We start from the raw sequence: 13,897 nt of genomic DNA, 5'->3' as shown, positions 1-13,897 counted from the left end.
AAAACCTGACGTGATAGAGCAATTCTGCCGCCGGATTCGGATTCAGCGCGAAAAATTACGTAAGAAAACATAGTTAAATCCCAATCAACAAAACCATGCAGGCCCGTGTAATAGATAAAGGATGGAAGAAAAAGATCAGTATGTAAAGTTATTTTAAATTGAACAAATAATTATTAAAAAATCTAATTTCGCTTAAGTGTGGCATATTCCCCCAACTTACCCTATATGTATATCTATCATTATACAGTACGACCTCGATATACATACTTTTCTCATATTTTATATTAATTTGTTAATTTAGTTTATTCTTGTGATTTTTGAAATTTTGTTTTTTATTAGTAAATAATTTTCGAATACATTTACATATTATGCTTGTTTATTAATAAAACATTTTTTAATATATTTAGATATTATGCTTTATTAAAAAGAACATTTTTGGAGCAGTCGTCTTTCCATATTAACTTAATTAGTAACTCTCGCAAAAAATGTAGGGAAAGATTACACCATTTGTATGATATTATCTAATTTGGTTTGTAATTTCTGCTCTGCAATTCTTGCTTGTTTGTTCATATTATCCACCAGAAAAAATAATTTATTAACTTTTTCATATATTAATTCTAGCAGCTCTCTGTGTCAGATATCTTATTGTCAGTATATTGATTTGTTTTCAACGGTTTCTGTCGTAGAGTAGATAGATCAGAAACTCTAGGCTTAAATATAAGCTTATCCATTTTAATCAGTAGTTGATCCATCTTAACATGTAATTCAACAACTTTCTTAGATATTAATTTTTGTAGCTCTTTTTGTATGTCAGGTATCTTAGTACACTTGGTTGTTTTTAATGATTTCTGTCGTTGAATAGATGGATCAAAAACTCTAGTAGACATAGGCTCATCTTCTTCTTCAGACCCATAATAAACATTTGATGAGGGTTGTTTACCATCAACCTTATCTTTAATCAGTTGATCCATCTTGACGTGTAATATACCAACTTTCTCATGTAGTACTTTTTGTAGCTCTTCTTGTGTGCTAAGTATCTCAATATGCTCAGTTTTCAATCGCTTCTGTCATTGAGAAGATGGACCAGGAATTCTAGTAGGCCTATTTTCTTCTTCAGACCCGTAAGAAACAACTGATGAGAGTTGTTCACTATCAGTCATGTCTTTAATCAATTGATTTATAATACAATAGAAACCTGTGATTTATATAGACGAATTAGTTTCTGATAATATGTGTATTATAATTAAATAAATACGTAGGAACTGAGAATATTGCTACATCAGAATATAAACGATAACACAACTCCCAAAATGCTGATTTAATTATTGTAGAATAATTAATAACTAGTAAAATAAATATATGGAATACTTTTAAAATAATTATGTTTTATTGTTGTGTTTTTTTAATCAATATTATGTGTATAACATACTTCTGTGCGATTTACTTACGTCGAGCTATGAGTACCGATGGTTCCAGATACGTTATGCAGATTTTTCTGTTCTAACAAAATAATATATTATTTGCGGCCATGAAATATCTCTAACGAATCTCTAGGTTGTTACCAGGGCAACCATCAAACATAGGCAGCTAGTGCGCGGGCTATTCAAATACAAAAGTTAATGGAACGTTTATATAACTGAATTAAGTCTGGAACACCAATTATCGGTATTCAGTGCTTCATTATATACGTTAGAAAAAAAAAATTCATTAATCATTTATTTTATTTGATAAATAATTAATTTCAAGTACTATATACATATATAATCAATTTTAAGGAAAAAGTAATTGACATCGGATGATAGGACAAATTGATTTAAAATTTAATTATTGTATTACTATCGTAATGTGTATTACTGTGTAACTTTTTGCATGTAAAAAATTAGACTGAAAAAAATTGATATGCATTAATAGCAAAAAATGTACTTACATTAGTCAACTTACTTAAAATTAAATGAAAATTATATGATAAGTTATCATTGTAATATAAGACGTAAACTTTCTTTGTCTCTTACAAACGCATAGAATGTTGACCAATAAAAACAAATAATTTTGATTTAACCAACTAAACAATCATTAGAATACAAATAATTATTAATTTTCTGTATGACAAAAATATTTAATTAACATGTACATTATTTTCGCGAAATTATTATGTGAAGAGCGCAGATTATTTAACGGAAAAGGAAAATGTGACAGTAGATGTGATTCGGGAAAGAATAAAGAATAGAGCACTGAATTATTTCAAGGAAAGAATCAAAGGGAAAAGCTAGGTTAAACGCAATTCTAATTATATGATATTATATATAATTCAGTTTAAAAAATCAAATGTTGCTTGCCGTGACTCGGTATCCTTGTTAAAACCGACCGTTTCATGGTCTCAAGCCAACGTTGAGAGACACGGAGCGTATGCGAAACAACAAGAAGGTGAGGATTGGCGAGAAGGTAAAATAGGTAGGGAAGGTAGGTTACGACAGGAGCTACAGCTGCATACTGCCGAGCAGAAATCCTTGAACAAGCTATATTCAGCTCCTTCGCCAGCGCTACGTTATATCTTTACGACGTCTCATGGCCGACCGGGAAATTCCAGTTTCCTCGATAATTTCGGCTGGTCACGCCTCAACGAAACGTGCACGTTTAAGCCGCGTATTCTCACAAAGAATTTCCTCTCGTCGATGCTTTTTTTTTTAGAAAGCGAACTTTTCGCTGACCTCTCTTTACTTTATCCCGATTGATAAGTTATATCAACGGAAATGCATTTTTCACATAGCCGGAATGTCTAAGAGGTATATTGCCAATAATGTTCGAAGGATTTTTAATGTTCATGAGAGAGATTACTTTAAAAACATTCTAGTTTTTTAAATATTTCATTTCAAATATCTTTCCAATTATCGTGATGATTTAATTTTATCATATTGTATATGATTTTTTTTAACCAATATGGATTGTGATAGATTTTATCGAATATAACGAATTAGATAGTAATTCGAAGCGATAGCTCGATCAGGAAATTGGGTAACGAGGGTACATTTAGCACGATAGAGAAATCGAATTATGATCCGGGGAGGCAAATTATCTTCGAACGCTTGCCGTTATTCAAATGGATAAAATCCTAAATCTAATTTCGCTTAATCAATAAAATTCCTAAAATAACGAAATACATAAATAAAGTAGGATAAATCATTTTCTTTTTTTTTTATCATTTCTCTATACATAATATTTCTAAAAGATCAAAAATAATAATATAAAATATATACATTAAAGATAAACCAAAATATTTGTTTTTATAAATAAAAAAGTATATCATAAAAAAGTACAATAAAAGATATAATTCCTCATGAAAAACTGTAGAATAAAATATTTTTATGTAAAATTATATTTAAAAAGATAATTTAATTTGGAACATTAATAATATATTCATGGTGTTTTTTAAACTTGATTATCTAAATGTTAACAAAATTATTTGTTATACATCAAATTTCAACAGCAATAATCAATATGTAAACAAAGAAATATAAAACAATTCACAATAGAAAACAATTGTTTTATGAAATTAAATTTTTGTTTCGTACTTTTACTTTAAATCTTTAAAGGCTTTTGCTTTGAATTTGTTTCTAAAACAGAATTGCATTCAATTTTATTGACGTTTTAGACTATAATCAACTGGAAAAATGTTAGTTTGGAATTGTGTGGAAGGAATAGAATTTTTTGAATAGAAATATTTCAGTAAACATACGTTTGAAATGATATTTCAAAAAAATTGTTGCTAGAAAACGTTATACATATCGAGCTACTGTCGTGTGATTACACTTTATGTCATAATCTCTTTTTGCAAATATCGAAAATCCATCAATTAACTTTTCTCGAACCATTGTACCAATATCAAGATAAATTGAGTGTCCAATACTGCCGTTGCTTTTTAAAGAACCGAGACTAATTCGCGACATAAATTAATCGCCGTCCGCTATGCGATTCTTAATTAATTTCTAGATCCTAAATGATTTCTTGCCGCGCACGCGCAGCGCCCGATATAACGACGGCAAAGGAACCAATTAAGAAGCCGAAAGGTATTTCGGGTACGGATGTGATTTAGGGAACAGCCGCGTGATGTATTCCGCTTTTTGTCCTAATTAGAATACGTCTCTGTGCGAATCATCCGGCCGTCGCCGTCGCCGTCAGTTTTAGGACTACGGTGCGAGCGGAAGTAGAAACAGCACGGCGAGTTACAACCGACTGAAAACTTTCAACCGCAAAATCGTACTGCATATTCATCGAGTAATATGATTTCGCCCGTTTCGAGCCTGCCAGTGGTGGCCGATTTTATACGCTTTAACCCGCGAATAAATTCGACTTCGGGACATCATACCGGCGCGGCAGCGGCGCGGCAGCGGCACAATGTGGTGCCGCGAGAACTTCCCATCATTTTTTCTTCCCTTTGTTCACGGACTTGATTCGGATATTCCGACTGGATCCTGTCAGTGTAACTTTCAGACGAGGAGGTGGTGAAGAAGATGCGGGAAAAGGGAAGATCTAACAGGGAAGTGTGCTTATCCGGGAATAAACGGAAAGGAAAGATTCGCGAGTTTCCTTTATATTCGTTTTTCTACAGAATTAAGTAATCCGCTTTTTGCAATCAATCAAAGTTTCTTTTCAAGCCGAGAAGTTTTAATTAAAACGCATTATATTAGACAAATTAAAGTGTGTCTGACATATACAACTTTATAATATTCCTGCTAATCCTGCATCGGAATTTTATTATACTATTTTTGCCAAAAACATATCTGAATCGTTCGATTTATTTTGCTCGCGGATTGATATCTTGGAGCAATCCGCAAGATGTGACAAATATTAATCTGTATCAAGTTGTCCAAGATTATTTCAAGTTGACACAGCAAGAAGATATGTTGGTCAGTGGTATTAACTAAACTGTCTCTTTTAGTAGATATTTTATACAAACTGTAGTATATTGATTCTGTTATTTCAGAGATATTAATATATTGGAGATAATTAATATTAAAGAGATTTAATATTAAAGATTATTTGAATGTAAATTTAAGATTATAGCTTAAAACTCGTTTATTAATATGTCAATAAGTATATATAGACTTTTTTTCGTTGTTTTTCGAACGAAATAGAGTGTATCGCCAGTATCCTTGTAGATTGTGTGAAAAACATTTATAGTCAGATAATCCGAAAGTTTTTAGCGAAGCACAATTTAAACATTCTTTTTAGCCGAAATACCAAGAAATGAGATAGAGAGTAATTCAAGGGTATTGTGTCAAGGAAGTATGACGAAGTGCCGTGAAACATTTGTACTTCCGCAGTAAGTAGAATATACGTGTTTCCAACTGCAATCTGTTTTATAGGGTCAAAGCTGCGAATAAATTTGACTATATAGGCATCAGTCGTAGGCATTTCGTAAAAACTTTTTCGCGGCACACGAACAAGTTGTTTTGCCTCCTCTTTGATAAAAAACGACACATCGATAACTACCAAATGCGGTCATACAAGAACAAAATGTATATATTTATAAGAATAAAATTTTATGTGTATCTCAGCAAAAAATTAATATTTTTAAACTCATTTTTTAAATATAATAGTGTTTAAAATGCAAACTTTTAGTTCGCAGCAAATTAAATTGTCAAAATAAATTTATTAACAGAACAATTGCACGCTAAAGATACGCTACATTTTCCGACCCCATCACCCCAGCGTCCCTTCTTAAGTCATATTTAACTGCCATTGTCGATCGATTTAATACTGTTATTATAATCTGAGACAAACGCAGGCAAATGTGTTGAATAATGAATAATAAGAAACGAATAATAAATTATATAGCACGTGACGCCCGATAATACATCATTCCATGCGCCGCGTCGCGTCGGAGTAACTTACATTTGTCCCGTTTGAATTACATTACAAAGTTTGAAATTTATAGACACCGCTAATGCTCGCGAGTCCTCACCATTGACCGCCCTTTTCCGACATATTGCGCTTTATTTATAACTTCGCTGACCGTCATTAGTATGCAAATTTACATGTAATAGATTAAAATTCAAGTAACAACTTCTAGTTTAATTATCACACATTATACATTTATGTCTTTTTGCTACATATATATATATATACTATGTACATGACGAAAGAATTTAAAATAATAATAATTGGTCAAGCAAATATTCTAAAAATTCAATATACAATCTTATAAAAGTAACACGAAAAGTTATAAAATCTTTGCATATCTCTAAAATTAAACAAACATAATTAATTTTTAATTAAAATCTCTAGAATGACATTCGGAAAATTTAATAATTAATTTGTTAATTTATTGATAGAAAATACGTCATTTTTAGAATAAAAGTTGATATATAATAAAATGATTTAAACTTTAAAGTTATAATTTTTATTAAAAATTTTCAGTTTTAGTTTTCTATTTCTTTCTTTCTCAAATAATAAATTATCAATTATTAAATAATTCTAATATTAACCTGAAAAGTAAAAACCTTTTAAAAAGTAAAAACAATAAACAGTTTAACTAAAATCCTCCTATGTTAAATTTGTTTCTAATTCAGTCCTTTGTCATGACCTCTTGATGATGATCACGCGCAAATGGTAATTTCAATAACGGATTTTTAAACGTTGTCCATTAACCCGCATACCATTACTACCTCCGTTGCTATTGTGCCCAGAATGAAGTCAGACAAGTGTAATTTCGCAGACTGGGATGCCGAGCTGCGTCAGCCGATTCTCTTTTCAATTTTCCGCCGTGCCGGCGGCGGAGACGGTTTTGCTTTAACCCGCGGATTAACCGGCGAGCGGTTGTCGTTTGCCGTACAGTAGCGAGTATATATTGCACGAGTTGGTATTTAATCTAATAACGCGGTTGAAACAGAGCACTCTTGGTCTTTTCTTACTGTATGCCGCACCTTCGAGATATTCTTGTTCTACAAGACAAAGAGTCGCGCTGCACTTTTCTATTTTTGTACCCGACTAGAAATGCAGTCTCTCATAGTATTACATTTCCTTTTTATAATAAATTTCTGTCAGTATATATTGTATGTATCATACATTGTCAATTCCTTCGTAAAATTTTATTCGGAAAAGATATCTATTAAAAATATTTAACTAAAAAATATACTATTATAAGATAATGAAATAGTTACTGTTTCTAAATATGTGTAATTAAAAACTCCGGTGTATACACATATAAGTAAAGACAATATTATTCATAATAAAATTTCATTATAAATACAGCTTTGAAAATCGCTTTCATTACAATTAAATAATACAGAAAATTTATTAAAACATTTATATCGCTTTCTATTCTATATTACTTTATTAAAGTCCAATATTAGACGCAGTTTTATGAGCACTTTATAATGGAAATCCTTTGTATTATAGGTAATTACTGCTTGCCAATTATTTGCCTTTTGTTTTACAATATTATTATTAATACTGTTATACGTATATAAAGCCTGCAAAGTTTCCACTTACAAAAACTACAATATAATCGTATATATATATAAGCATACAATTAATATCTCTTTTTATCTCTTCATATTTAGCCTTTTCAAAATTACCATCGTCACTTGTCGTTTAAATAACATATAAGTTTTATGCACTTTTCGGATATTCTTCTAAGGATGTTTTAATAATAGTTGTACCTAAAATAATTTATAGACACTGACTATCATACGACGGTTTCTATGTGCTTAATTTTATTATTATTTACATTATTAATCATATCAACAAAATTCTCTGTTAATTTAAAAATTCATGATACTTTTTTTCTATTTCATGTATAGAACTTTTTTATGTAAAATGATTGGAAATGTTCTTTGAATTATATACCTTCCATAGGCAATTTGAAGGTTCTTTTTCTTTGTGAAAATGTCAAAGGGAGTCCATCTTTTATCAAATGTGTTATTCTATACAACGACTCATTCGCGCAACGACGATGGTGTTCCTTGAGAATTGATTTTCTTGTGAAGGAGGACCAAAAAACAATTCACTTTTTTCAATGTTCCAGACTAGCGAAAGACGTCAGCTGTTGGGTGACACCTTCCACCCGATGGTTAAATTTGCTATGGTCATCACGCGTCTTGCCATGAAAGTTTTTCCAGTGTTCGACAAGTTTCCGCCCTATAGTTTCGATTAAACTTTCCTAATTCTAACATAAGACTAGACTCCTACAGGAGCAAACTTGGGCACACGAAAATAACGATATGAAACGTTTGAACTTGTTGAAACTGATTGTACACATCGTCGTTCAACATACAAAAGAGATACATCTGACAAAAGTTTGATCTTTATGATATTACCACAATGCATAAAGTTTAGCTACTGATAAATGTAATCACTTAGCATTTTTTCGTTCGTTTTTAGATTAAAAGACAGATAAATATAATAATATTGAAATTAGCAAAAATTAATTTAAATCGAACAATATTTTAACATTAAATTTTATAAGTATATTATAGAATTCTATTATTACGTCAAATAATATTTTTATTACATTAGATACGTAAATTATACTTTAGTATTAATTCGATTTCATAGAGAGAGAGAGAGAGAGAGAGAGAGAGAGAGAGAGAGAGAAGACATATAACATAGGTATCTAAACATAATTGGAATAAGTATGCATGTTTACCACCAATATCATGCAATAGAATGTGTTGTAACTTGAATAGAAAACTTCCATATTTAATAAAATACAAACTATTCTCGGCTCTAGTAATCGTAAAAAAATGTTGACCCTTTATTTTATTATTTTTGAAGTATTAATGGATTGCAATATGTAATCGCGTGGTGGCGTTGTAATAGCTCCTACATGTATTATATAAACAGAACGAGAATTATATCGAGCAATGTAGTAACAGTAACAATATTTATAGTTGCAAATAAAGTTGTAATTTATGCTATAATGCAAACGAAATGTTTTTCAATATTAGTGAATACAAAGAAAATACATAAAATTCGAATAGTATAACGCGGACAATTAATATTGAAATATTGCACAGAAAGATCTTTTTTATATAAATATTGGACACTCACTATTTTAGACGTTGTTATGTAATATATTTGCCCTAAAAACAAATTTTAAATATAAAACGCAACTTTTTATAGAATAGGATTGATAAAAATTAACTTTTTCGTTTTTAATATTAAATTCAGACCAATAGATATTAAAAAATCACAAGATAAATTTAATTTTAGATTTATATTATAATATTTATTACGTTTAAATAAGGTTATAGTTAGACTTGAATGAATTAATACAATTAATGAAAATTTAGCTATATAATATAAGAGAGTATATAATCTTTCTCTCTATTTAGCTTACAATTAAGTATTAATTTCATTAATTTAAGATTTTCCCTCGCCTCTTCTCTCTCTCTCTCTCTCTCTCTCTCTCAAGTACTATGTTATGCTTTTACAAAATTCTGGTACCATTCGTGAATGCGATACAAAATACAACAAGCACACATTGTGGCTCAGCGTAATACGCTAAACCGTATACGGCAGAAACAGCATGAGCCAGAATATGCACATATGCAATTGAGTGTGCGAGCGAACAACAGAACGTGGATACAATCCACCAGTACAGGAAAAGATACTCCCTTTTTCTAATTTAATCTCTACTCGCGAGTAGCCGATAAAACAGACCGATTTTTCAATTTCACGAAAGGAATCGAATTCGTGACTGCTACGTGAAGTAGAGCTGCGCTACATTTTCCGAGCAAACGTGCGTTTTTCTTCTAGAAATCCATAATTGGATTGGCTAGGCTATCAAAGAATACGCGCACCAATGTTATTACTAAAAGTCAGAGAAATTAACGATTATTGTTATTTATTTTTTATTTAAAAAATACTGCGTTAAATTCACAAATATGTAACAAAATAGTTTCTAGCAAACCCTATGATGATTTGATATTTTATATATACATAGTTTATTAATAAAATTTTTTTTATAGAAAATAAAGCATTAATTTTATTATTATATATTAACTAATAATATTTATTAGAAATATTTATACAACTTTTAAAACTCCACCGATGTAAAATAATTGAGTTACCATGACATTTCGTTTAGTAAATTTAAATATGGTTTCCATTTAAATATTTCCTAAATGGATTTTCCTTTAGCATACATGGCAGTTTCACAAAATAATGAAAGATATAATTCAAAAATTTTACAAACAAATAATATTATAGACAATATTTTCTGGTTTATTATATGCTCAATAAACTTTTGTGAATTGTATATCTGTAGGCAGAGAGCTATACGTGTGGGAGAATTCATTATTTTATTATGCATTAATAAATATATGAAAAAAATTTCACTTGTTTATATTTGTTGTAGCAAATTTACAAAAATGCTCGTTATTAATAAAACATTTTAAAGTCTTATAATTTAAAAAAAAATTTGACTATTCTTTTGGCGTATAAATGTCAGAAAAAACTGAGATGTTCTATTATAATGTCTTATATGCGTCATTTCTTTAATATTATTGAAGTGATATCTTACTTTTTATGAAAGATTAAACTTTTTAATACCATACCCAAGGTATACGCTAGAGGCAACCCTTTAGTGGTGAGACTCCGACAAGATTAACTGAAAGACATTTCCCTTCATAAGTACCTAAAAACCTTACAGGAAGATACAGAGGCAGAGTATGTCTGTACTCATATTTCTGAAAAAGGAAAAATAAAAAACGAGAGACAAAGCACATATGTGCCAAGTGCGACGTTGGCTTACGTGCAGTACCATGTTTTTCGTAATACATTACGAAGATATTTTTTTAAAATATCTCACGCATGTGTGTGTTAGTAAATAATAGTTATTACAGTCTTATCGATTTCATATTTGAGAAGAATCTATTCTTGTTTTTATTTAAGTAAAACTGGAGTAATTGCATATACAACATCCGCTTTCTGTTTCCCTTACATATTTATATTAGTTTTGAAAAAAATAAAGTGCAGCAAATTAAAAAAATTTCTTTTCTTTAAAATGTAAAAATCTGACAGTAAAAAAGTTGAAATAGATGCTATTTTAAGTTTGGGGAAAGATTCGAAGAAGCTTAAACAGTGGTATAAAATTAATGGCAGATAAAATTATGTTATATCATCTATATTAATCGAATTGACGCAATTCTTCGTTTGACAAGGACTTCGAATAAACGTGACACGGCATAAGTAGCGTCTAGAAAAGTGTTTCAGATGTTTTAAACCGTTCTTATTTCGAAGCAAGCGGTGCGGTTTGGAGTGCGACACTTGAGACTCGTTATTTCACATTGCGTTGCGCCATCATCGCGCGCGCGAGCTGACATGAGATGCTTGAGAGTACGCGAGAGAGTACACTCTTACGCTCGTATTCGTGCTCGCTTGATATCTCCCTAACGAACGTTTAAACTGCGAACATACACATATACTATTCCGGCATATCCTGCATCCGGAAAATGAGCGTAGCTGCTCGCATTGACTGACTAACTTACTGACATACACATATAGACACATGCAATTAGATGCACATCGACATATTGGTGCTCTTTTTAGTTTTCGGATTAATCGACTGTTGGAATGCCCTGAAAGTATCGGGTGTCGTTTTCATCACAGATTTTCTAGCGTATTTGTTTTCAATAAGAATATTAATACATCTATCTTGTTAAATAACTGACAACTAAAAAATAAAAAAACTTTTGCAAATCAAGAGTCAATAGAAAACAAAATTGTATCCTTCAACAATCTCAAGATGATAAATAGAAAAGTATAGTTTTATAATATTAATATATATAATATTAAAAATTGAAAAAGAAAAGATATCATAGACAATGACGTTTTTAGATATTTCTACAGAAAAAAATGATACAGAGAAAAAGTTGATCGAGAAGGAAATATCAGTTTTGAAACACTGTGTAGCGTGCAGAGCAAAGTTAATACTCTTACGACGTGTGCATAGTCGAGTAATCCGGCCTTTATGAATGACGCAGGTGTCGTCTTGCGGCGCTGCACAATGTGCGATCATAAAGGGAGTACTCTTCTGCCTGATGGATCTTTCGAAATTTCAGTATCTTGAAAACGAGTACCTCGAGGGCTCTCGCGCTCTGGTACATCGCGTGTTTCTTTATTGTCGACGTTGATTTTCAAGCTCTATTCAACAGTCGGATTGGGGTTACAATGGGCCAAATCTCTTAGGAGAGCGATATTGTGTCGAGAATTTGCTGGCATACATTTTCCTCTCTAATTTTCTATTTTACATTGCATCGTTAGTTTCATTTCACATTGTAGTGTTTAGAGTGCGAATATCATTTGTACCACTCAATGAAGAAACTTTGCATTAATGTACTACAATTCTTTGGATATTAATAAAACTTTAATAACAAAATGGGACTAATATGATTCTGCGCGCTTCTAGTTCAATCTCTCTGCAAATTACTATACAAATGATATATTTAATATAAACATAGATAAATGATTTCAAACTAAAAATCTAAATGTTATAAAGGAGAGTAAGAAAATACAATATATCGTTTTCTATAAGCAATACATATAAGCAGTACATAAGAAAGATAATAAAATTAGCTACTATTTTATCGTAATGATTAAAAAAGAGATCAACTTAAAGACAAGATATTAAAACTCCGAAGATATGTGGTCGACTATATTTTTAAATAATGTCGGTACGATCGTACGAATTCTTTTTCCAGGCATTCCAACGTGAGATATACCGCAGCCTTTCCGTCGTCTCGACTTGAAAAAGGTGCATGTGCGTATTATCCCCATACCGCGGTTTTCCCTTAACAGTAGACATAGTGGCGCCTTTACCAGCCATTATTTTCTACGTAGCCAGGAAAAGGTAGGAGCTTTTGCAGTGCTCACAATAGAGTTAACACGCGGCGGAAAGGTCCCTCAAATAACACTTTGAAAACAACCTTTCTATCGTATCTGTGCTTTCAGGGAACAGCGGCTGCGTATTTGTGCGCGTCATTGGGTAATATTTGTACATACGAACGTTGGTTGACGCTACATCCCCGAAACTTTTCTCACTTATACGTATACATGTAAAGAATAGAATATTTGTTTGGCCGAATACTTCATGGATATACATATACACAGGCATTCCATGTATAGTAATTTGATCTTGCAAAAATACAATTATAATATTTAATGCAAAATATCTAAATTTTATAAAATATGACATTTATGCGTTTATTGATTCTTATTTCAAGTGAATTACACAACCGATACAGACTAAAATACAGTAACAAAAATATCAAAAATATGAGGAAAAAATACGTTTATACGAAACTTTGTTTATAAAGAAATCAAAAGTATATGACAAAAAGTATGCAAGTTTAAAATAAAGAAACGATGGTACAAATTTTTCAATTTCGAAATTGGATGTATTTTCTGAAGTACGAATAAAAAAGTTATAAAAATATTTTGTTCTGTATCTATGTATGACACTTTCTTTTTATACAGAATTAATAATTATAACTATTGTAATTTATATTATAAAATAATTTAGTAATTAGTGTAGAACATTGATTTATTTTATATAAAAATATATTGAGACGATTTTTTTCATTGCAGTCATCGACCAAAAATATATCGAGGGCGTATAAATACACAGTAAAAAAGAAAATGTTAATTTTAACATTTTTTACATGTCCCAGGAGATCCACCCTAAATTTTAAATTAAAGTAACTCATTCGTCTTGTGTTACCTATTTATTAACGAACTAGTAATATTAAATAATTGACACAATACTTTACATTTATATCTGTTATTTTGACTTTAGAGATGATTTAAAACTAACATATAAAATAAGTAGAGTACATAGAAGAGTAGTTGCAGTAACTCGTAAGAAAATGTTAATAAAACATTTTTGTTCGTATAA

At 30.6% G+C, this 13,897-nt stretch overlaps 2 protein-coding genes across 3 annotated transcripts in view; both read right to left on the bottom strand.

The window, feature by feature from the left end:
* The window catches only part of LOC108767993 (semaphorin-1A), a 234,830-nt gene that overhangs the window by 69,041 nt on the left and 151,892 nt on the right, over positions 1 to 13,897 (bottom strand). The gene's annotated exons all lie outside the window — the stretch shown is intronic.
* Positions 536 to 1,495, bottom strand: LOC108768008 (uncharacterized). The gene is made up of 2 exons (XM_018518203.1): positions 1,449 to 1,495; positions 536 to 1,195 (listed from the first exon to the last, which is right to left on the bottom strand). Exon 2 carries the CDS (start codon positions 969 to 971, stop codon positions 618 to 620), a length of 354 nt encoding a protein of 117 aa, XP_018373705.1. The 5' UTR covers positions 972 to 1,195; positions 1,449 to 1,495; the 3' UTR covers positions 536 to 617.

The sequence above is a fragment of the Trachymyrmex cornetzi genome, unplaced genomic scaffold, assembly GCF_001594075.2.
Source record: "Trachymyrmex cornetzi isolate Tcor2-1 unplaced genomic scaffold, Tcor1.1 scaffold745, whole genome shotgun sequence".
Taxonomy (NCBI): Eukaryota; Metazoa; Arthropoda; class Insecta; order Hymenoptera; family Formicidae; genus Trachymyrmex; species Trachymyrmex cornetzi.
The sequence above is the reverse complement of the archived record's forward strand: the minus strand, read 5'-3'. Positions and strand labels throughout refer to the sequence as shown.

What these genes read in the sequence shown, in the direction of transcription:
- LOC108768008 (XM_018518203.1), bottom strand. Translation starts at nt 971, where the DNA reads ATGGATCAACTGATTAAAGATAAGGTTGATGGTAAACAACCCTCATCA.